The 26,482-nt window shown below is 38.9% G+C and overlaps 1 protein-coding gene across 1 annotated transcript in view; it reads left to right on the forward strand.

Annotated features, from left to right (window-relative positions):
• RNF17 (ring finger protein 17) overlaps nucleotides 1-26,482 on the forward strand; it is a 195,667-nt gene that overhangs the window by 113,337 nt on the left and 55,848 nt on the right. The window contains 5 exon segments of the mRNA XM_056133014.1: nucleotides 1,080-1,200; nucleotides 3,298-3,421; nucleotides 20,284-20,511; nucleotides 21,030-21,180; nucleotides 21,309-21,427. Coding sequence (XP_055988989.1) covers nucleotides 1,080-1,200; nucleotides 3,298-3,421; nucleotides 20,284-20,511; nucleotides 21,030-21,180; nucleotides 21,309-21,427 — 743 coding nt within the window.

The following is a 26,482-nucleotide window of genomic DNA, read 5'->3' on the forward strand; positions in this document are numbered from 1 at the left end:
CTTGAGCACAGAGGAATAAGCCCTGAGCTCTGCCAGGTCTGACCCAAAAACTACAAAAAGAAAACCAATGAAAAAATAGGTATACTAGAAAATAACCATTAATTCTAAATGTTTATATATGCATTTATATGTGTGTCTATGTATTTACATGTAGTATTTTTGTGTAAGAGTTTCATGTTTGGGGTCAGAGAGAGTTCGGGGTTAAGGTGCTTGCCTTGCACACAGCCAAACCCAGTTTAATCCTGCACACCACATGTGATCTTCTGAGTACCACGGAATATGTTCCCCTCTCCACCCAAAAAATAGTTTCATGTTTGATATGTAAATAAGAGCTTATTGCAGATGTACTACTGCTGTGATCCTCTTTGTTTTTAAGAATATATAGTATGTGCCAGAGAGATAAGTCTAGAAAAGTAAATTAATTAAATGTATCCTTCTTTTGAAATCCTCAGAGATAAACAAGATTAAAGGAACTTGTTTTCTTATTTCTGTACTATGTTAATGGAAACGTTATTACGTACTCCTGGCTCTGCACTCAGGAATCACTCCTGGAAGAGCTCAGGGACCATATGCGGTACCAGGAATTGAACCTGGGTTGACCATATGCATGGCAAGCACCTTACCCACCACACTTATCACTCTTGCCCTAAGAAATATTTTTTTTAGAAATGTGTGAACATTTCAAAAATTTTTGAAACTATCGATAAGCAAAATTAGGTGAACCACTCAGAATTATTCAGAATGTTTGAATATGTACTCCTAAGATGGATCTTTTGCTTGTAATCTAGTATGATTAGAATTTATAGGAATAGACTTCGTACAGTGTAGCGTAAGTATCTGGTAATTCTTTAGAAATTCTTGTTATTTCATTCTTTGATTTTACAATAATTTATTCTCCCAAATACTTGGCTGACTCCAGTTATTTGCATTTAAAATATGGCCTAATAGTAGCACCTTTGCACATTTAGTTTATAAATATATTTTAAGTTCAGATACAAGTATGGGTCTGGACAAGCTTATATAAAACTATTTTTAATTATAAAATAGTTACTTTCTTAATGCAATTTTGTTTCACACAGGCAATTAAATGTAAGCTGGCCTATATTGAACCATCTAAGCGGACAAAACAGTGGCCCCAAAAAGTTAAAGAAAAATTTGAAGAAAAGACTCAAGATAAATTTATGACCTGTTCAGTCATTAGTAAGTTAATTTCATTTTTATGAGTTTATATAAAAATTTGTTTATTTACAAAAAATTTATATAAAAATAACTCCGTTTCCAGGTTTTAGCAAAAATTCATCATCATTGGCTGGAGCGATAGCACAGCGGGTAGGGCGTTCGCCTTACACGCGGCCAACATGGCCGACCCGAGTTCGATTCCTCCGCCCCTCTCGGAGAGCCCGGCAAGCTACCGAGAGTATTCGATATGCCAGACACAGTAACAACAAAGTCTCCGATGGAGACGTTACTGGGCCCGCTCGAGCAATACTGAGAATGAACGTTTATTGAAAATTAGATACAGTGAAATAATAGTTTCCTTAGAGTCTTTTAATATTTGAAGTCAGAACACAAGGCATAGTTACCCTTGAAAATTAAGTCATTGCTTCATTGGAATTACATCTGAATGCTGTAATAATAATGAAATCAGTAAAAAAAAGGAAGAAAAAAAGAAAATTAAAAGTTAAAAGTTATGAAAATTTAAAAGTTATGAAGTCAGAAAGTCACTTATCTTTTTTTTTTTTTTTTTTGCTTTTTTGGATCTCACCCAGCGATGCACAGGGGTAACTTCTGGCTCATGCACTCAGGAATCACTCCTGGTGGTACTTGGGGGACCATATGGGATGCTGGGAATTGAACCTGGGCCAGCCTTGTGCAAGGCAAACACCCTACCCGCTGTGCTGTCACTCTAGCCCCATTTCTATTTGCATTGTTTTCCTGGGGCTCTAGCCCTGGTTTGGGTATGATTATTTTGCAGGAAAGTAAGGGGAAGTGAGACAAGGTTATAAAAGACTTTATTTATTGTTTTATTTGACTTAATTTCAACTGTATACTTTTAGCATACTTTGGGAAAAGTTTTTTTTTTTTTGGAAAGAGTTTGAGACTAAGACACAGGTTACTGCTAACCTGTTTTGTAGCTGCAAAATTTCTGAAAAATCAAAGTTTTAATGGCAGAGCCTGATTAGACTTCAGATGAAATTGTTTTTGACCTTTATCCCCTTTACAGTGAATAGTCATACATTCCACTTTGGGACAGTGATGGTGGAGAGCTACTTCCTCAAAATTTTCCAGGGGTTTTATTAAGTATCCAGTGTATGTTTTATACTTTTCTGATTTGAAGTGTCTAGATAGATTAAGAATATATTTTTCATGTGGACATTGTTAACTTTCCAAAATCATAATAATGCCTGTGTGAGCTTAATATTAGTGCAGTATATACAGGATCATGTGACTTTCAATTCTATCCAACATTTCTCACTCTTATCATGCTGCCATTAAATGAATCCAAGTACCATATGATTATTCACCCATTTTTTTTCAAGGAAACTGAAACTTGTAGATAGCTGCTCAAGGTCATGTAACCTTAAGAGAAGACAGCATCTCTATGATAATTTATTCAGTTCATTGAAACAAAGTTCTGAAGAAATAATTCTTCTTAAGTGGAATGTGATTATAAAAATTGCATCCTTATACTACATCCTTATATCTGACTTCTCTGAGATGGATAGCAAAATCTTTACCAGTATTAATGCTTATTAATGGTTTGTCTTTATTTCAAATTAAAATTCTGAGTGGCAGCTACCAACTACTGTCTAAAGGTGTAAACATATAGTGATCTTGTGCATTTCCAAATGAAAATGAAAATATATTTATCTTATTTTCAGTTATTGTGTGGTTCTCTTTGTGCTATGCTTATAAAAATTGCAAACCTTCTCAAATTATCTCTGGCCTAAATGAATTTGTTCTTTTCTTTTGATCTCTGGAACTTGGTTGAATCTGATAAGACACTTTAAAATCACAATAGAATACTTCTTCAATGAGTATATATGAATTTTTGTTTTTTCTGATTTTCATAACTTTTAACCTCTTTTGGAACATCACTCAGTAACTTAAAATATTAGCTTGCAAATACTATAGATAATACAATTATATTTCAGCAAAATGATTTACTCCAATAGACTGAACATCAGTCAACAAAAATCCTCACCTATGTAAAATTATTTCCAATTTTTAATTGCTTCATTTAGTATATTTACAACTTATTTCTTTCCCTAAACTGTAATATTAATAATTCTGCAGAAATTATGGAAGATAATGTGCTCGTAGTAGAACTCTTTGATTCTCCTGGTGATTCTCCTGAGATGACTCCTACTAGCATTAATGACCAGCTAGTCAAAGAAGGCCTAGCATCTTATGAAGTAGGGTAAGTGAAACTGTACAGTGACTGTATTCAAGTCCTTTTGTAATATTTGGTCACAAGAAGAGAAATTGTTCTATTGTGTTCCATTAGATATCTACAACCACAAACTTGGGGAATTTTTCCCTGTTGGGAATCAAGAAACATGGAGGGAATAACAAATGGCATCATTAGTCTCATGAATAGTAGACTGGCCCTCCCTCATCTTAAAATATTTTGAAGCCAAGAGAATAACTCCTAGAAATTGAAGGAAAATACTCTCAAAGTTCTGAAAAACATTTTGTTCACAGAAGGCTGAGTTTAACACACACACACACACACACACACACACACGCACACGCACACACACAAGCATGCACTGCATAGTCTAGTAAGCAATACCAGATGTAGCCTAAAAACAAAATATTGAGACTGGCATCTTCTCTGTAGAATGCCTCCTGGGCAGCCTCTCCTTCCTGTTTAAGAAGAGAACTAAGCATGAAATGGGGGCATAGAGAATAAGCCTAGTGGTAGAGTAGCCCCCTTTCTAAATGTGATTTTTTTTGGTCAAGATAGACTTTTTTAAATAGAACCATACTTGAGTCACTGTGCCAGTTTTACCCAGGACAAGCTAGTGGTTAAAAATGCCTAAAAGAGCAAAGTGTTGGTTGGGAAGAGAGGTGAAGGATGTGAAGATGAAGGATGTGAAAAGAGATGAAGGATTTGGAAGTCAAGAATGTGAAGAAGATGAAGGATGTGAAGAGAGATGGAGGATGTGGAGATGAAGGATGTGAAGGAGATGAAGGATGTGAAGAGAGGTGAAGAATGTGAAGAGAGGTGAAGGATGTGAAGAGAGATGAAGGATTTGGAGATCAAGAATGTGAAGAAGATGAAGGATGTGAAGGAGATGAAGGATGTGAAGGAGATAAAGGATGTGAAGAGAGGTGAAGGATGTTGAAGGAGATGAAGGATGTGGAGAGAGGTGGAGGATATGAAGAAAGGTGAAGAATATGGAGAGGTGAAAATGTGAAGGAGATGAAGGATGTTAAAAGAGATGAAGGAGGTGAAGAAAGGTGAAGGATCTCTTGGAGTCAAGACAAAGCAGTTCATTCACAGAAACTTATGCAGGTGCAGCTCCTGAGGAATTTTCTAAAGTTTCTAAAGTTTCTCCTACATAAACTCCAAATTGTTATTTGGTAACACCCATACATAATACTTACTAATATTTTCCAGAGAAGTAATGATACCCAATAAATGCCTACGAGACACTTGTTCAGCTTATGTTCTTGTTATCTCTCCTGACCCTAAAATTGGAGGAGAAGCAGAAGAGAGAGGCATCCTGTCTTTCTGCACTACAGATAATAAGAGAGAGGAAGAAATAGAGAAAATACTTAAATTTATGCTTAGTTTATTTATTTATGCTTAGTCAGGATTACTGAGATGTACAATAAAAATTCATGGGTGCATAGTTAGGAGTTTTGATAAACGTTCACACACCTGAAGAGCTAAACTTTTAGCCCAAAAAGTATCCCTTAGAATCAGTCCCCCTGTCTCCACACAGTACCTTTGTCATCTAATGATCTAATTTCTGTGTGTAATTTTGAGATTTCTATGACTTCATGTTAATGAAGTCAGATGGTGTGTTGCTTAGATATCTGATTTTTTTTCCATTTATCATGCTTTTTTGAGATTCTCCCATTTTGTTGCATGTATCAGTTTTATTGCTCACTAGTATTCCTCACTAGGTCAGTTTTTATTATTCACTAGATTCATCATAATAACATACATTCCCCAACCAATTGTTGAGCATTTGGATTATTTTCTGTTCAGGAAAATTTCATGAATAAATTGTAAACATTCACATACAGGTCTTTGTGTGTGTGTGTGTGTGTGTGTGGTGTGTGTGTATACATATAGTATGTGTATATATATGTGTGTGTATGTATATATATATACACACACACACACACACACACACAGAGAGACATACACATACACTCTTCAGCAAACACCTAAGAGTTAATCAGCATTTTAACTCTATGAAACAGACATATATGAACTGGGGATATAAGGCACTTAACATTGCACTCAGCCAGCCCCAGTTCTATTCCAAGCACCTCATATCGTCCCCAGAGCATTGACAGGAGTAATCTCTGAACATAGCTGAATGTTTATCAAAAAAAAACAAGGTAAAAAAAAACAGCCATGTATGAAAAGGTTTTCATTGTCTTAGTAAAGTGAAGGGCTGGAGCCATAGCACAGAGAGTAGGGCGTTTGCTTTGCACGCAGCCAACATGACCGACCCGAGTTCGATTCCTCCACCCCTCTCGCAGAGCCCGGCAAGCTACCGAGAGTATCTCGCCCGCACAGCAAAGCCTGGCAAGCTACTCGTGATGTATTCGATATGCCAAACACAGTAACAAGTCTCACAATGTTACTTGGCCTGCTTGAGCAAATCAATGAACAACGGGAGGACAGTGATACAGTGATACAGTAAAGTGAAAATCAAAACAACTGTGAGAATGGCACACATAAAGAATAGTGGAAACAACTAGTTTTGGTGGGGATTTTGTAATAAACTCTCCTTCACTGCTAGTGGGAATGTTGTCTTTCTCTTGTAATTATTTGCTTTGTATATAATTTCTTTGTTCCATGTCTCTTTGCATTTTCCCTTTTAAATATTTTAATTGGCTGTCATTGAAATGTGAGCATTCTTTATATATTCTAGGTACAAATTCTTCATTTAGGTTTGCACTTGTCTTTCTAGTTGTGTCCTCCTCATACAGTATGTTACCTTCATGGCTGTATAGCTTGTTTCTTCTAAGTACGGAGTAATATTCCATTATGTAATTATATTACTCTGGACATATTGGTTGCTCTTGAGTTTAACTGCTCTGTAATTCATGTCTGAATGTAGTTTTCTCTTTTTTTCCCCTTGGACGAGGATGGCAGTGGGGCCACACCCAGTGGTATTTGGATTTACTCCCAGTTCTGTTCTCAGAGATCACTTCTGGAAGTGCTTGGGAATCATATCCAGTGCCAAGGATTAAAAAGAGTTGCTATGTCCTGGCAGTTGCCTTAACCCCTGTACAACCTCTCTGACCCTGGACATAGTTTTCAGTTCCCTCAGGAGTGTAGTTGCTGTATCCTATGGTAGAAGTATGTTTAGTATGGTAAGAAATGACCAAATTACCACCTAGAGTGGCAGGATCATTTTGTTTTCCCACCAAAAATGAATGATGGATTCCTTTCTACCGTTTTGTGTTGTCAGCTTCAGATTTTGACCATAGGAATAGATAATGTTGTCATAGTAACTTATTTGTTTCAATATTTAGCACCCCACAGACCTACAATGTAGAGAATCTCTTTTTATGTTTTTTCTTGGGGAGATTCGGGCTCATTTTTAAATTGGGTTATTGTTGCATTTAGTACTTTGTATATTTGGGGAAATATTCCTATATCACTGGTCTCTTGCAAATATTTTCAGACATTGACTTTCACAGAGTAGAGTTTTTTAAAATCTAAGTGGAATTTATCTTACCAATTCTTTCTCTGTGGATCATAATAAAACTATTTAAATGTTGTATTGCCCTTTGTTTTTAATAACTCGAAATTAATATTCAAAATTCATTTAATACCAAAAGCAGAACACACAATGCACCTGTCATCTCACAGTTAAATGTTAATATTTTTACAAAAATACATAAACCATATAATCAATTAGTTACATTGTCAAAACTTAGAGATACAGTTCTTAACCTTGTATTCTTTGAGTTATACAGTTAGCCAGTCTACTTCACTAATGATAGGACTGCTCACAGTCCTAATATCACTAATGAAAGGAGTGACAACACTGATTCTAGGATTCCATTGCTACTATTAAGTGCTTTAATTAATATTAAGTAATATACTGTCAGCAGCTCCACGCAAATTGAGCTATTTGCTATCTGATTTTACCAAAATCAGAAGCAAAAAGAAAACATTTTATTAAAGCACACTCACAGTTAGAAAACTTGGAACAGCTGTGTTGGGTAGGCAGCAGAGTATTGAATTTAAAGGGAAATCATTTTGCATTCTTGATAGTGGTTTGATCAGCTAGCAGAATGTATCACCTATCAGTTATAATCAAGGATACCCAGCTATTCACATGAGAAGTTCCTCTTCATAACTATGTATTTGTTCAGTTTTTTTATTGAATTAATGTGAGATATGGTTAAAAAGCTTTCACGATTGAGTTTCAGTCATACAATTATTGAATACCCATTCCTGCACCAGTGCACCACCAGTGTCCCCACTATCCCTCCCACCACCCCTACCCTATCTCACCCCCTATCTCTGTGGCAGGCACCTTCCTTCTTTTTTTTTCTTTCTGGGTCACATCTGGTGATGCATAGGGGTTACTACTGGCTCATGCACTCAGGAATTACTCCTGGCAGTGCTCGGGGGACTATATGTATGGGATGCTGGAAATAGAACGCGGGTCGGCCGATGCAAGGTAAATGGCCTATCCTCTGTGCTATTGTTCCAGCCCCAGCACCTTCCTTCTTTCTCTCTACTTTTGGGCATCATGGTTTGCAATACAGATACTGAGAGGCCATCATGTTTGGTCCTTTATCAACTTTCAGCACTCAGATCTCCGTCTAATGCTAAGCACAAACGTCAGATCAAAATGGATTAAAGACCCCAATATCATACCGAATCCATAAGATATATGGAGGAAAATATAGGCAGAACCTTCCATGATATTAAAGCTAAAGGCATCTTTAAGGATGAAGCACCACTGACCAAGTGGGAACAAAATGTAAACAAATGGGACTACATTAAACTACAAAGCTTCTGCACCTCAAAAGAAAGTAACCAAAATACAGAGAGACCCCACGAAATGGGAAAAATTATTTACCCAGTACCCATAAGATGAGGGTACAAATATACAGGACATCCAGGATACATAGGATACACCTGTAGAACTTTACAAGAAAAAACCTCCAGCCCCATTAAAAATGGGGAGAAGAACAGAAAATTTCTCAAAAAAAATACAAATGACCAAAATGACCAAAATGACCATGAAAAAAATGCTCTACATAACTAAACATCAGGGAGATGCAAATAAAAACAACTATGAGATATCATCTCACACCGCAGAGACTGACACACATCAAAAAGAACAAGAGCAGCCAGTGCTGGTGGGGATGCAGGGAGAAAAGGACTCTCATTGTTGTGGGGGAAATGCTGACTGGTCCAGCCTTTTTGGAAACCAATATGGACATTCCTTATCCCAGAGAGGCAAAAAAGTACAGTCGAAATGACATCTGCACTTCTATGTTCATTGCTGCACTGTTCACAGTAGCCAAAATCTGGGGAAAAAAACCCGAATGCCCGAAAACATGACTGGTTAAAGAAACTTTGGTACATCTACACAATGGAGTACTATGCAGCTGTTAGAAAAGATGAAGTCATGAAATTTACATACAAGTGGTACTACATGGAAAGTATCATGCTAAGCGAAATGAGGTAGAAAGAGAGGGACAGACATAGAAAGATTGCATTCATCTGGGGAATATAAAGTAACAAATTGGGAGACTAACATCCAAGAATAGACGAGATAAGTACCAGGAGGTTCACTCTATGGCTTGGAGGCCGGCCGCACACGCTAGGGGAGAAGGCAACTCGGATAGAGAGAAGATCACCAAGTAAAGGGTTTGGGGAAGATCCTCCCAGGATGAGAGATACATGCTGAGAATAGACTATAGACCGAACACGATTGCCACTCAATGCCTCTTTTGCAAACCACAGCACCCAAAAGGAGAGAGAGAACAAAAGGGAATGCCCTGCCACAGGGGTGGGGTGGGATGGTGGGGTGGGGGGTGGGTGGGAGGGATAGTGGGAGCATTGGAGGTGGGAAATGGGCACTGGTGGAGGGATGGGTACTCAATCATTGTATAACTGAAACCCAACCACAAAATTTGTAAGTCTACAACCGTACCTCATGGTGTTTCACTAATAAAAATTTAAAAAAAAAACTAGAATTGAACTTCCATATGACCCAACATTATCACTTCTAGAAATATATTCCAGGGATGTAAAAAAGCACAATAGAAATGACATCTGCACTTGTATGTAATAAACATACAAACAGCCTGTTCCTAATAGCCAGAATCTAGAAACAACCCAAGTGTCTGAGATAGACAATTGGTTAAAGAAACTTTGGTACATCTACACAATTGAATACTGTGCAGCTATTAGAAAAGATGAAGTCATGAAATTTGCTTATAAGTGGTTGGGTATGAAGAGTATCATGCTAAGTGAAATGAGTCAGAGGAGGACAGACATAGAAAGAATGCACTCATTTGTGGAATATAAAATAACATATCAGGCTAACACCCAAGAACAGTAGAGGCAAGGGCCCAGAGGATCACTCCATGGTTTACAAGCCTGCCTCATATGCTGAGGGAAAAGGTAGTAGGGATGGAGAAGGGTTGTCAGTGATGGTTAGACGGATTGCTCGGGATGGGAGGTGTGGTCTGTTCAGTTTAAAGCTCCCTGGGGGCTGGAAAGATATAGTACAGCAGATAAGGCACTTGCCTTACATGCAGCTGACCCAGATTCAATCCCCAGCATTCCATATGATCATCTGAGAACTTCCAGAAGTAATTTCTGAGTGCAGAGCCAGGAGTGACCTCCGAGCATCACTAAGGTAACCCCCAAAAAAACTAAAATAAGTGAAATAAATTTCTGTTAAAAAATAATTTATTCCAATTTCCAACCATGGAGCAATCTTACTGTCTCTACTGTCCTCGGGAGTTAGTATCATATTATGATATTTTATATTCCACAAATGAGTGCAATCTATGACCAGCCACTTATAAGCAGCTGGGATAGAGAAGGGCTCACTAAGTCAATGATGCTTGGAGGATTTGTTTGGGAGGGAGATGTGTGCTAAAAGTAGATAAAGGACCAAACATGATGGCCTCTCATTATATGTATTGCAAACCATAATGCCCATAAGTAGAGAGAGAAAGAGGGAAACTGTCTTCCATAGAGGGAGGGAGGGGGTGGAACAGGGGTCAGGGTTGTAGGAATACTGGGGACATTGGTGGTTAAAAATGTACAATGGTGTTCGATCATTGTATGACTGAAACTCAAACATGAAAGCTTTGTAGATGTAACTCATGGTGATTAAATTTTAAAAAATATTTTATTTTTAAATTACTTTAATTTAGGTACCATGATTTACAAAGTTCTTTATACTTGAGCTTCAGGTATATAATTTTCCAACATCTATGCCATCACTAGTGTCCCTCCAACAATTTCCATCTTTTCCCTCCCCCACACCCCACAAAGACTGCCTCCTTGCGACACTTTTTTTGCTTTGCTTTTTGGGTCACACCCGGCAATGCACAGGGGTTACTCCTGGCTCATGCACTTAGGAATTACTCCTGGTGGTGCTCAGGGACCATGTGGGATGCTGGGAATCAGATCCCGGTCGGCCACATGCAAGGCAATGCCCTACCCACTGTACTATCACACCAGCCCCCCACCCCCTTGAGACACATTTTTAAGTTTGATGATTGTAGTTTAGAGCTCATGTTTTTAGTTTTGTTGGTTCTATTGTTCAGATACTTAGTTACGTTACACCTCTTCAATCATCATTGTGTCTGGGGCTCCTTTCCTTCCATCTCTACCTCTGCCTGTTGTCCCCCTTTTCAGTTTCTTACTTTCCCTGTCCTTAGTTCCAGGGTAATATTTTATATTCTTGACATGTCTTTTGATGCCTCGCTTTCCTTTGTACTTTTATTTTATGTACCATAGATACATGAATTCATTCAACATTTACCTTCCTTCTGACTTACTTCTCTCAACATGATATCCTCTAGCCCCATCCAAGTTGCAGCAAATCACATGATTTCATTCTTCCTTGCAACTGCTTAGTATTTCATTGTGTATATAAACCACAGCATCATTATTTACTCATCTGTTACTGGATGAATCTGTTGATTCCATACCCTAGCTAAGTGCTGCAATGAATAGTGACCCCAAAAAACTTTGTTACCAGGAGTAGTTCTGACAAGTCCTGCATTCGAATAGCAGGTTGTCCATCAGGTTTTCTATCAATGCTTTCCACATTATGTTAATCTCCAGTGACCTCTACTTACCCTTGATAAATCTTGTCCATGCCATATCTATTAAGAAGCCTGTGGACCAGCAGCAGTCCAATACGATACACTGCAACATACCTTCACACCATTAAAAATTCATAAACATATGCTGCACAAACTATCATATCTCCTATACAGTCATAAGAAACCTAGCAAATGATGTCTCTGTTGGTTACACAGACTATTGTTCTGTATTGTGGTGCGTAGTACTTAATTTTATCCTGAATTACCAAACGTTTATGAGTATAGTAATCCATTTTGTCCTCTCTCATCGTCTTCTAAATTTCTCATGGTATCTCTTGGAGTACCTCACCTTATTCTTTTTTTAATTGTTAATCTTACTAAATCACTGTGAGATAGTTACAAGCTTCTATGTTTGGGTTACAATCACACAATGATAAAACATCCATCTTTCCATCAGTGCACATTCCCCACTGTTCACCAATATCCCCGGTATACGCCCCTTTCCCTCCATGGCAGATATCATTCCCCATAATCTCTCTCTACTTTTGGGCATTATGGTTTGCAATACAGATACTGAGAGATTATGATGTTTGGTCCTTTATCTACTTTCTGCTCACCTCCCAACCCAATTCTTCCAGCCATCTTTTTCATAGTGATCCCTTCTCTATTCCAGCTGCCTTCTTCCCTTTGCTCATGAGGCAGCCTTCCAGCTGTGGAGCAATCTATCTATCCCTTGTATCTACTGTCCTTAGGAAAATACACCTTATTTTTGACAACTTTAACAAACCCCATCCTGCAGAACAAAAACCATCTTTCATGGCTTGACACAGAACTACAAGTCAAGCAGACCTCTAGAGGAGAGAAAAGATGTTTGTATTTTCTTTGCCAGTGGTATTGTCATTGATAACCCCTTTGATGTTCAAATCTTGGAGTGTTCTGCCAATGTTTTCTTCAATGTACTTTATGGATTCTGGTCTGATATTAAGATCTTCAGTCCACTTTGAATTGACTTTTGTTATGGTATGAGATACGAGTCTAGTTTTATTTTTTTTTAACCTATGGTGATCCAGTTTTCACAACACCATTTGTTGCAGAAACTGTCTTTACTCAACTTCATGTATCTGACTCCTTATGACCATAGATTCTTACCCACTGGTCAGAGTCTTTCCTTATCTGTTTTGAATTTACAGCTTTATTGTATAGTTTCAGAATGGATGGTGAGACACCTCCCATTTTCTTGTTTCTCAGTATGGTTTTGGCTGTTGGAGGTATTTCATGATTTCATACCAAATTTATTATTTATTAATCTTTATTAGTTTTTGAAGAATGGCATCTGAATTTGTATGGGGATTGCATTGAATCTATATAATAGATATATTGGTCATTTTGATTATACTGATTCTTCCAGTCCATAAGCATGGAAAATTTTTCTATTTACTAAAATCATCTTTTTTAATGAAATTTTTCTTTCTCTTTTGTGAAGTTCTTTTCTCTTTTTCTCTCTTTTATGAAAATTTTTTTTCAACACCCATTCCTTCATCGGTGTACACTTCCCACCATTAATGTCCCCAGTTTCCCTCCTGTCCCCACCTTCTCTGTGGCAGGTACTTTCTCTCTCGCTCTCTTGATCTCTCTCTCTTCATCTCTCTCCCCCCTCCCTCCCTCCCTCCCTCCTTCACTTCTTCCCTCTCCCCTCCCCCCCAGCTCTGTTCGGGTATTCCAAATCTTCTTGGTTCAACCTTGGTTCACCATATCCTATTTGGGGAAAAAAGAGACCACCACCCACCAAGCTCCCCCAGATCCTTCCCAGGCAGTGAGGTGGGAGATGCTAAAATTGTACAGAAAGAACCACCTCCAGAGTACCATAGACACCACGGGGAAATAACGCAGAAACCCATCATGAGGAGTGGATGAAGATAGGATCTCTGAAGCTTCAACAAGGAATGCTCATATACATAATATCTCTGATAAAGAATTCAGAGACGAAATAGTGAGGATGTTTAATGAGGCCAAAGAAACAGTGGAATGAACATACAATAAAATATGGGAAATTAAATCAGAAATAATAAAATTACAAACAGAAACGGCATTAATTAAAAATTCAGTAGATGAAATAAAAAACTCAGTGGGTGCCCTTAACAGTAGAGCAACAACAGTTAAAAACAGAAATCAGTGTGCTTGAGAATAAGATACAGAAAACCTCCAAGAAACAGCAAAATATTGAAAAAGTCTTCAAAATAACTCAAGGGCAGAACAGAGAATTATAGGATGAATTAAAGAGGAACAACATAAAATCATCAAAGTCACAGAGGGACAGGGAGGCAATGAGATAGTAACAATTAAAGACACAGTAACAATTAAAGACATCATTAATAAAAATTTCCCAGCTGATTTTTTCTTTTTTAATTATTCAGTTTTCATAAAGTTGTTCACAATAATTGATTACATTCAATATTTCACCACCAATCCCACCACCATTACACCTTCCCACCACTATTATTTCGAATTTTCCCACCACCCACTGGCAGATACTAAATAATTTATTTTGGATTGCTTATTATGAATAGTATGTGATGTCACGCAGCTGCAAAAAGCAGCTGCACACTCCAGGAATACTGAAAATTTTAAATAACTGTGGTGCAGAGACATCTCTGCATCATGCTGCTCTCTTCTGACATTCATTTGTGATTCTCTGGATCATGGCCTTTAATACGCTTAAATGGCACCTGGAAGCAGTTTGTGGGTATGACTGCCAGGATACCAGAAGGGTGAGGAGATGGGAAATGGCCCATTCCCGACTTCTTAAGGCCTGGAGTTTTCAGTCACTGGTTCCACATACCTGCGTTTTTCTATAGGGTTCTGGAGGTTTGCAGCTGCCAGGGTTCATTGGAGCATGCAGAGGGACTACGCCTGCTCCCCTCCAAGGCACCCAAGTGAAATCAGCCTGGCACAGGATTTGGAGACACACTGCAATGTGCTGTTCTCTTCTACAATTCATTGTGAGTCTCTGGATCATGGCAGCAGGCTTTCTGGAAAACAATATGAACATTTCTCAAGAAACTAAAAATTGAGCTCCTATTTGACCCCAAGCACCCATGTAATCCCATCAACGGCCAAGACCCAGAGACTATAAAACCCAGCTCCCGGAAGCGCGGAGCCGCATTCACGGCTACGCAACATCTTATTATCTCACTCTTACTTTGGACAACCTGGCAGGCTACCAGATGTAACCTGCCCACACAGCAGAGTTTGGCAAACTCCCCGTGGTGTACCAGATGTACCAAATACCAGTAACAATGATGGATCTCATTCTCCTAACCCTGAAAGAGCCTTGAATATGGCACTTTTTAAAATCTCAGGGCTAGGGCGAAGGAGACGTTACTGGTGCCTGCTTGAGGCAATCGACGAACAACAGGATCTTCGTGATTGTGATTTGGCCCAGCAGTGCCACTTCTGGGAATATAACCTGGGGGTCCAAAAACACTCAGCAGAAACACTATCTGCACTTCTGTGTTCATTGCAGCACTATAGCCAGAATCTGGAAACAACCTGAGTGCCCAAGAATAGATGAATGGATAAAGAAGCTATAGTGTGTCTACACAATGGAATACTACACAGCTTTAGGAAAAAAAATAAGTTCATGAAATTTGCCTATAAATGAATGAACTTGTAGAGTATCATGCTTAGTGAAATGAGCCAGAAGAGATACAGATGTAGGATGACTACATTTATTTGTGGGATATGAAAAAAAACAGTATGAAACTAATATCCAAGGCCAGGGAAAAAGGGGCCAGGAGGACTGGTCAGTGGTTGGGAATTACCACAAGGGTGTGGGGGATGGAGTGTAATTAAGATAGAGGAGGTTCCATTTGACAATACTAGTTGGAAATGATCACTCTGAAAAAGAACTGGGTCTTTGAAAGTAGGTAAAGAGATATACGTGATAAACTTTCAGCATCTGTATTGCAAACCATAATGCCTAAAATGAGAGAGAGAGAGAGAGAGAGAGAGAGAAAGAGAGAGAGAGAGAAAAGGTGCCTGCCATAGAGGCAGGTGAGGGTGGGGAGTGGCTTGAAGGGGTGGGAGGAAAACTTGGGGACACTTGCTGAGAAATTACACTGGTGGAAGAATGGGTGCTGGAATACTGTATAACTGAAATGCAATCATGAACAGCTTTGTATTGCTATATCTCACAGTAATTCAATGAATTTTTAAAATTTTTTTAAAAATTTCCAGCTCATGATTGAACACTGTATGACTGAAACCTAATCGCAAACAGCTTTGTAAGGGTCTAACTCACAGTGATTCATAAAAATAAATAAATGAGTCCCAGAGCTTGAGAATGCAGGCATCTTCATCCAAGAAGTCCAGCTAAAGAGACCCCAGTAAAAAGACTACAGGACATTTTCTAATAAGAATGATAAACACCATACATACAAACAGCACTGAAAGCAGCAAGATCAAGGAAATAAACTGCATACAAAGGAGCATCTCTGAGATTAGCATACCTACCAAATGAAATCAGGCCCAAAGATAATGATGAGGTATAGTTTTAAAAAAAAACTTTAACAAAATGGAGGCTTTAATTACGAATATTTTACCCAGCTAGATTCTCATTTGGATATAAAGGAATGATACACAGATTCATGGATAAACAGCCCAGGAACTTCATAGACTCAAAACCAATATTGAAAGAAAAACTCAAGGGGCAGTTACTGTAAGGCAAGACAAATCCCATGATAATAATCTCTCAATTAAAAGACACAGGGTGGCACAATGGATTTAAAAATTGAATCCAACATTCTGCTGCCTACAAGAAAAATATTTGAATAGTCAGAGCAAACCCAGACTCAAAGTGAAAGGCTGGGAAACAATTCTTCAAGCGAACAACTTCAAAAAGCCAGGGTGGCCTTATTGAGCCACTTTAAATAATCTCTCTCTTTCTCTCTCTCTCTCTTTCTCTCTCTCTCTCTCTCTCTCTCTCTCTCTCTCTCTCTCTCTCTCTCTCTCTCTCTCTCTCCCCCAGCAATAATTGGGGAAGTTTTCAGCTGTTATCTCTTCCATTAGTGTTTCTTCCTCTTTCTCGTTTTCTTCTCCAGATATTCCTATGATTTGAAGATATTTCATCTTCCATTCACTATTTTACATTGCATTCCATTTTTTTAAATTGCTTTTTTGGTTGTTCCCTTCTTTTGTGATGATAACTTTGTTTTGTCTCCTACATCACTGATTTGGCCTTCTGCATTCTGAATTCTGTTGTTGTGACTTGCTGTTGTAGTCTTTCTCTCTTCCAATTCCATTTCAGTGTATTTTTTAATATTTACATCAGCTTTTCTTTGAGTTGAGTGAATTCTTCTCCAGAGCTTCCTTCATTTTCTCTGGCAATATGAAGACTCCTGATCCTTGATTGTTGTCAAGGTTTTTGATGGGATAGAGGACACCCCTGAACTGTCCCTTTGATTCTTAGAAGGTAATTTCCTTGAACTTGTCATTGGCCCAACATGTTTCAGTGAGTGTTAACAATGGAGCTAAATAAGAGAGTTAGGGTTCTGGGACTGGAGTGATAGTACAACAGGTCGGACCTTGCAAACAGCCCACCCAGATTTAATCCCCAGCACCCTGTATGGTCCCCCAAGCCAGTGAGGAGTGATCCCTGAGTTCAGAGCCAGGAATAAGTCCTGAGCACCACAGGGTATAGCCAAAAAAATAATAAATACTAAATATGATCTAAATACTCAACTGACAGCTTCTGCGTCCCAAGCTGGTTTGGATAAACTGGGGGCAGGGATGCCTGATCTATAGGATTACTGGATGGGGGTAGGGATGTGGGCTGGAGGGGTGGTCCTCTGGGCTGATACAGACCTATATTCAAAGTCCAGCCATTCAGTACTCACCCAGAATCCAAGGGTGCTATCCCAGCTAAGCTGTTTTTTAATTGAATTACCATGAGATACAATGCTACAAAATTGTTTATGATTGAATTTCAGTCATACAGTGTTTGAGCAACCATTCTTCACCAGTGTTCCCACTTTCCCTTTCACCCCCTCCTCTCAGCCTGCTTCTATGGCAAACACTTTTTCCCCCTGTGGTTTACAATAAATACTGTCACCTAAAGAGTATCATGTATTATTACTTTACCTCCTTTCAGCACCCAGTTCTTGTACAGAGTGATCATTTACCACTATCATCATCATAGTGTTCCCTTCCTCATTCCCTTCTCTAACCTAGCTATCCTCTCCCCATTGTGACAAGCTTTTACTAAGGACCACTGGTCTCCATTTCTATTGTTTTTGGGTATTATTCACCTGTTTCTTTATATATAACAAATGAGTGAAATCACTCTATGTCCCTCTGTCCTCCTTCCACAGACTCATTTAACTCAGCATGATACTTTCCATGATGAGTTATTTTTAATTTTTTTAAGTAGTTCACAATAACTTATTACATTCAATACTACAACACTAAGCCCAACACTATTACACCTTCCCACCACCGATATTTTGAATTTTCCCAACACCACCCAAGCCTGCCCCAATAACAGACCTTAAATAATTTATTTTGCATTGCTTGTTATGAATCACTGTTATCACTGTCATCCTGTTAATCATCGATTACTCAAATTGGCCGCCAGTAGCGTCTCCGTTTGTCCCAGCCCTGAGATTTTAGCATCGTAAACTTTATGTTCTCTCTCCGTGGATGTGGCATGCCAGCTGGATGTCCTTGGGCATGATGGTGATGCACTTAGCGGGGAATGTGCAGAGGCTGATGTCCTCGAAGAGCCCCACCAGATAGGCCTCACACGCCTCCTGCAGCACCATGATGATGAGATCTGGGAGCACAGGTCCATCTTGAAGTCATGACATGATCTCACACACCAGCTGCTGGAACGGCAGCTGGTGGATCTCATGAAGCGCTGTGGTGTTGGACTGGTAGTGGTGAGGCTTCTTCACACCCCGTGGTTGGCGTGCTCTTGCAGGCCGCCTCAGTGGCCAGCTGCCTGTGGGGCACCTTCCCACCCCTCGACTTGCGTGCTGTCTGCTTAGTACGAGTCCTCTCGTTCTTCCCAACCCAGCTAGAGACTCCTTCAGGGGTAGGGAAATGAGACCCATTTTAACTACTATTGTTGGCATATTTGTTACATCAGGGGTGGCTTGCCAGGTTCTGTCGTGTGGGCTGGATGCCCTCAGTAGCTTGCTGGGCTCTCTGAGGGGAAGATAGAAGCTTTGGGGGCAAATTATTGTTATGAATAATCCACTAAAAATGATCCCCAAAGGTTTCCTAAGAAGAAAATGTGTGAAGATTGTTGTATCTCAGCCTGGAGCCATTAGGCCCTTGTATAAGAGATTTTACTACCATGCTGTTACAGGTTGAGCTTTGTGTGCGAATATGTATATATAAATATATATATTTTTTTTTAATCGAGATCAATTGCCTTGTACTTTACACCCTATCCAATGTGGTGTGCTTCTCCTGATATATCAGTGATGATTATAAGATGTTGCTCCAGGAATTCTAAAATTTTGAATGGGGTGATACAGTTGGAGTTAAATTTTTAATTGGATAATGACTTTGGGGTCCAGAGGCATCTCTGCAACTTGTTGTTCTCTTCCAAGATTTATTTGTGAGTCTCTGGATCATAGTCACTAATGAGTTTGTATGATGTTAGGGGCAGTTCATGGGTGTGACTCCGAGGCTCCTGGAAGATCAGAGATGTGGGAAGGTAGCCTATTCCCAACTCTGTGAAAGCCTGAAAGTTATGTTCACAAAACCCACATACATGAATTTTTTTCAGCAGATTCACTCACAGATGAGGCTCATCTGAGCCTATGGATATCTGCCATGGTCATGGCGGCAATTGAGTTGGAGTTTTTCAGCTGCCAGGTCTCTGCAGGGGTGGGTGAGTCCCTATACCCATCCCCACTCTGAGCTGCCCTGGATATCGCTAAGTTACTTTTTAAATTGAAACTTATTTTCAGTTTTTCTTTTTGTGTTCATTTTAATTGTAGTTAAGAATTTCTATTTAGGGGCTAGAGCGATAGGACAGCAGGTAGGGTGTCTGCCTTGCATGCAGTCAACCTGGGTTCAATTCCCAGCATCCCATATGGTCCCCCAAGCACCACCACGAGTAATTCCTAAGTGTATGAGCCAAGAGTAACCTCTGTGTGCATCACTGGGTGTGACCCAAAAATAAAAAATATTAAAAAAAAAGAACAATACTACATTTTTTCATGGCTGGAACAATAGCACAGTGGGAAGGGCATTTGCCTTGCACACGGCCAACCCGGGTTCGATTCCTCTGTCCCTCTCAGAGAGCCCGGCAAGTTACTGAGAGTATCCCGCCCACACAACAGAGCCTGGCAAGTTCCCCATGGCATGTTCGATATGCCAAAAACAGTAACAACAAGTCTCACAGTAGAGATGTTACTGGTGCCCACTCGAGCAAACTGATGAAAAACAAGGACAGTGCTACGATGCTACATTTTTTTCATTAATTTCAAAGGTAGGAAGCAGTGAACCATAAATAAAACTCATTTGCCTCCAGGAACTGGAGAGATAACTCAACAAGCTGAGTGCCTACTTTGCTGTAGGATGCCTGGTTTTGATCCCAAGCACTCCTTGGTCCACCAAACACAGAACAGGGAGTAGTGCCCAGGTACCAATGGCTATGACTCAAATAATCAAAAACAAAACTCTTATATGTCGGTGTATGCAAATACAAAAATAAATTTTGCAAACTTTTCATTTTGCTAATGCATTGTTATTTTTCAGATATACCCCGAAAAATAATTCCAAAAAGGATATTGAAGTATGGGATCCTTCTCCAGAAGAAATTATTTCTAATGAAGTAAACAGCTTAAATCCTGTGTCTGCAAAATCTCTCCCTAATGAGAATCTCCAATCTCTTTATAATAAGGAACTGCCAGTGCATATTTGCAATGTAATATCTCCAGAGAAGATTTATGTTCAGTGGTTACTAACAGAAAATTTACTTCATAGGTATAATATAAAAGAAAAAATGACTTATGGATTTTTTCTATGTTAGTAATAACTGGAAGGCATAAATAGTATGGTATTTACTAGTTATTTAACCTAATTAGCATGTATTCATTCCACAACTATTTATTGAGCACTTTAAATTTGACAGCCATGATTTTAGTTATTGGGCATATAATGGTATGACTTTGCTGTCATGTACTAAAATTATAATAAGAAAGACAATGAACAAATTAATTATTATACAGATGGTAATAAAGATATAGAGAAAATATAAAAGCAGTTGGGGATAGAGATGGTTTTTTGAAAGTCTTATTGTAAATGGATCTTGAAGATGGAAGTATCGAGTAAGTCCTGAGATATTTTGGGAAAGAGCTGCTTCAGAAACTCTACAATAGAAATATGCTTGGATATTTAAAGGAAAAAAGGTATCCAGTTTAGAGTAAAACAAGGGGAAACAGTAGAACATATAAATTGTATGTAAAGGTTTAGAAAATTATAACCTTTTTTCCTTTATATAGTTTAGAAGAAAAGATGGTAGCTGCTTATGAAAACTCAAAATGGGAACCCATCAAGTGGGAAAATGGTATGCACTGTGCTGTTAAAGTTCCAGATAAAAATCAGTGGCGAAGAGGTCAGATCATCAGAATGATTACAGACACATTGGTAGAGGTAAATGCAAAGTGTAAAACTCGGTAATTAAAATGAGCATATTTTATATTATTTCCTGGAGTTATTTAATACATTTTTTCCATTTATAAAATTATTTTCCATAGACTTAAAAGTTATTGTTTTCATAGGTCTTGCTCTATGATGTGGGTGTTGAGCTAATAGTGAATACTAATGACTTAAGAGAACTTCAAGAAAACCTAAAGGCAATGGGAAGATTATCCTTGGAATGCTCTCTTGTTGATATAAGGTAGTTTTTTTAACTAACTTAATGTTTTCATTATTGAGTGTTATTTACTATTTTTGATGGGTTATTATCAGTTTTAACTCCACTAGCATTCTGAAATTTTATAATTATAAATTTATAAATATAGTTGATTTTAAAATACAAAGAAAGGTACAAACCGCAAACTGCCCTCCCATTGTTCATTGATTTGCTCGAGCGGGCCCAGTAACGTCTCCATTGTGAGACTTCTTGTTACTGTGTTTGGCATGTTGAATACGCCACGGGGAGCTTGCCAGACTCTCCAAGAGGGGCGGAGGAATCGAACCCGGCTCGGCTGGGCTGGCTGTGCTATCACTCAGGTAGGGCATTTGCCTTGCACGCGGCCAACCTGGGTTCAATTCCCAGCATTCCATATGGTCCCCTGAGCACTGCCAGGAATAATTCCTGAGTGCATGAGCCAGGAGTTATACCTATGCATCGCTGGGTGTGACCCAAGAAGCAAAACAAACAAACAAACAAACAAAAAGAAAGGTAAAAGATAAAAATTTGAAGCATATGTTTTAATGATTTATTTTAAGTAAATAAAAATTGGTAAAGTAAGAAGGTATGTAGGTGGAATTCAAACTGACATTTTAAAATTGAAGACCGGGGCCAGAACAGCTAATACGGTGCTTTCCTTGCACACAGGCTACCTCAATTCTGTCCTTAGCATCTCATGTCGTTGAGCACTGCCGGGATTCCTGAGCATAGAGTAGGAGTAAGTCCTGAGCACCTCTGGGTGTGCCCCCTCCACTCACCCCCCAACACACACACACACACACACACACACACACACACACACATATACACACAACCCTTCCCAAAAAGAAACCTGACAAACATAGAAATAAAAGATATTTCAAGAAATTATAATTTTGAAAAGTTACAAATATATAAATCACCAAAAGAGAAAACTGGGGAAATAGCATAAAATGGTTTGTGAGCCTCCTGGAATCCTGTCATAAAGACATTAACTTGCATAGCAGAACTAAATATCACACAAGTCAAACTAAGCAAAAGTAAGTAGCAAAGTTTCTCCCTTCCCCAAACAAGTAGATGTGATCCATCATGGATACAGGATTTCAAAAGAAAATAAAAGATTTCTGAAATAGGCCAAAAAATAACTTACATTTAATAGGACTGGCTCTCAAAGAAGAAAACTGAAAAGAACTAAAGAAAAATACTAAACACTGCAATTGAAGAACCTGTTCCTAAAAAGATTGTTTAAAATAAGTAAGAAGGTCTCATTACACTGAATGGGGAAAAAAATATTTGCAGCCAACACATTAGATAAAGATTTGATATCCAGGATATATAAAATACTCCCAAAGATCACCAAAAAAAAGAAACTCAAAAACTCTACCGACAAATGGGGAGAGGAAATGAATAGGCAAGCAGATAGCTTGTAGGAACATGCAAAAATGCTCAGCATCACTTATCATCAGAGAAATCCAAATCAAGGCGACAATGAGATACCATCTCATACAAGTTTAGAATAGTGCATATCAAAAATAGAAGTTAAGCGTTGTTGGTGGGATGTGATATAAAGGAACTCTTATTCATTTCTAGTACATTGTCTAGTACAACCCCTGTGAAAAATAATATGGAGAGTCCTCAGTAAACTTAGAATTAAACTGCCATACGACCCAACAATTCCACTTCTTGGCATCTATCCCCAGTACCTAAAAACATTCTTTCAAAAGACATATGCACACCATTGCTGCACTCAGTGCAATAGCTAAGACATGGAATCAACCTAGGTATCCAACGACATATAAGTGGTTTACGAAGACATGGTATATATACATAGTAGAAAGCTATGCAGCTGCAAGGAATGATAAAATCATGCACTTTGCTGCAACATGGTTGGAACTGGAAGATACCATGTTGAATAAAGTAGTCCAGAGGAAGAAAGAAAAACACAGGATGATCTTATGTGTGGAATCTGGCCTACTAGATGAGGAAACTGTTGTAGTAAAAGGGGGATGCTACATCATCTTTGACCCCAGTGTTTGGAGAGGAGGCACACAGAGGGAAAGAAGAGGGAAGAAGAGAACTAGAAGTAATGGGCTAACAGGCATCAGGGCTTCATTTATACCAGTGATGTGAGTGAGTGGTAGAGCCATATACCCAAAACACAGATTTTTGCACCAGAACTGCAAAAAATGAGATTTAAGCAGCAACCACTGAAACTTTGTAATATTCCTATCAGGTTGACAGGTGGGGGTGAGGTAGGGTTGGGATGGAACACTGATGGAGGGAAGTTGAAACTGGTGGAGGGATAGTTGTCAAATTATTGTATGCTTAAAAATAAAACTTTCAGTAACTTTATAAATCATGGCTCTTTTAAAAAGAAAAAAAGGAAAGAAAAAGAAAGGGCTTGTTACGTGTTTAGAAATACTAATTTTGGAATTCCAAAACAGATTGTCTAGTAAAATTACTGATTTTTTAAAAATCTCATTGCATCATGATTTTATGCTAGAAGCAATGAAATAACCTTTTTTAAAAAAATAATCAGGGAAAATATCTTTGAATCTTAAGTGCAGCTAAACTGATCTTTGAGTGTAAAGCCTATGAATAAATTGTTATGACCACCCAGAGAATATTGCTTTTGTGAACCATTTCTTAAAAAATCAGTAAGAGAATATGCTTTAAATAACCAAGGGATGAGAGATTTTGACACAAGGAGTGGTGTTATGCATTATTTATTTTACCCTAGCAAATACAGATCTTAAAAATAGCTAGTTACCTTTGAGTAAGTTGGCCATCTTTCTACACTTGTTTCCACAAACCATGCCTAATAGTATTCACAGGGTTGTTGTATTTAAATATTATCATGTAAATAACTTTACAGTGATGCCTGTAACAGTGATATTTCAACAGGTATTAACTGTGTAAATTTTATGCGTTAGAACTTTTCCACTTAGAGAATGCTATCCTTTTGCAATATTAATAGTTATATAAATGGTTTATTATACAGATATGAGAATAGAAATATTTGGAACAATGGGGAAAAATTGCTAGTCATTCAACTTGTATAAGTAGTCACTTATACAAGAGCTTAAGGCTCCAGGAGCTGCATACCCAGGAAACTGACTTAGGGAACAGCAAGAACCCCTCCTCTCCGCTCTCAGCCAAGGTGCCCCCCGAGCACCCAGAGGGGATCCCCAGCAAGCTTTAGGACAGCATGAGTGAGACTTTAATCCTGCTCAGGCACAGATGTGGCCAGCTTCCCCACAGGTATACAGTGGCAGATACAGTGAGGATCATTGGTCTCCACTGTGGTGTGCCCAAAAAACCAACCCAGGGAATTGCAAGACACCCCCCCATCTCGGCCACGGTGCCTCCAGAGCACCCAGACCAGAGGGGATACCCAGCAAGCTTTAGGACTGCATCAGAAGTGGGACTTTAATCCTGCTCAGGCATCAAGGATCGAGGTGGCCAACTTCCCCACAGGTATAGCAGCAGCAGGGGCATAGCCTCTGGGGCAGTGGCTGCTCACACAGTTGCAATTATTTTCCCCCTTCCCAGCACTTTGGACTCACATCTCTATCTCCATTACCTAACTCTGAGAACAGCCTGGCTATCCAAAATGCATCAACCCAACAGGCCAGTAGCCTATTCCAGTCTCACCAAAATAACAGTGAACACAAGGAACTGAACAAGCCTAATATATAATAATACAACCTCTGAAGCTACACTAGAGGCCTCACAAGTCACAGTGGAGCACCAAAGAGGAAGTTAGGAAGTTAGTATTCTGTAAGGAGGAAAAGGTGACCACCATTGACCAAGCTCATCCAGAATCCTTTCTCGCAGTGAGAGGGGGATACTGAGAATGAACTGGAGGGTCTCACCTCCATACAGCCAGAGCAACATGAAGAATCAGCTCAAATACCCACCATGAGGAACGGCCCCTGATCAAGCTGCTTAAAGGCCATGATCCAAGAAACTCAGGAACAAATCTTGGAACCCAGCAGGTTTTGGCAGAAATCCCTCCAGATTTAATTGTTAAAATTTCGGAATTCCAAAATCACACAGTCACTACTGCAGCCATGCAACATCATATGTTATTCATAACCAGCAATAGAAAACAAATTGTCTACTGTTGCCTTTTCGGCAGGTCTGAGTAATGGTGAGTCTGCTGATGAAATATTGAATGTAATCAAAGTAGAGAGAGAGTAATGTGAAAATCATATGCCCCATAGATAGGGGGAGGGTGTGGGTTGGGAGGTATACTGGGGTTTTAGGTGGTGGAAAATGGGTTCTGGTGAAGGGATGGATTTTTCACTGTATGACCGAGATTTAAACCTGAAAGCTTTGTAACTGCTCTTATGGTGATTCAATAAATAAAATTATAAAAGGGGGGGGGGGAAGTAAGGTGGAGTTCATGCCCAATTCAATCAGCCTAATCAATGGCTGAATAAATAGCAATACTCCAAAAAATATATATATTATAAAGGCCTTTAGTTTGTTTTTTGTTTGCGGGCCACACCCAGCAGTGCTCAAGGCATACTTCTGGCTCTCAACTAGGGGACCACTCCTAGTGGACTCGGGCAACCATATGGGTTTCCAAGGATCAAATCTGGGTCATTCACATGCAAGGCAAGCCCCCTACATGCTATACTATATCACTCTGGCCCCACTAAGCACCTTTTCAACTAGCTTAAAGAGAATTCTTTTGGAAATATCTTTCTCCATAGATGAAATCTCCAGGCCACAGGGATGATAATTTGTTGTCTTTTTCTCCCAGTAGCGTCCTGTGGAAAGGTTGTTCTATTTGTTCATAGTTATTTTCAAAGGAAGCAGTGAGGCCTTTAAAATCTTTAAATATATCATCTGTTATTAGCTCAGATCAAAAAGAGAAGGCCAAGTGCATTTGACACCCTGTGATTATCTCAAGAAAGGGCTATTTATAGGTTTCAACGGAACATACCTGATATTTAGAACTAATTTACTTTTCATCAGTGTATTTGAATAGTTTCTTCAGTGTTTGATTATTGAGTTTTTTAATGCAATTCATATTTTATGTGTTTATATAGC

This window comes from Sorex fumeus, unplaced genomic scaffold, assembly GCF_029834395.1.
Source record: "Sorex fumeus unplaced genomic scaffold, SorFum_2.1 ptg000095l, whole genome shotgun sequence".
Lineage (NCBI taxonomy): Eukaryota > Metazoa > Chordata > Mammalia > Eulipotyphla > Soricidae > Sorex > Sorex fumeus.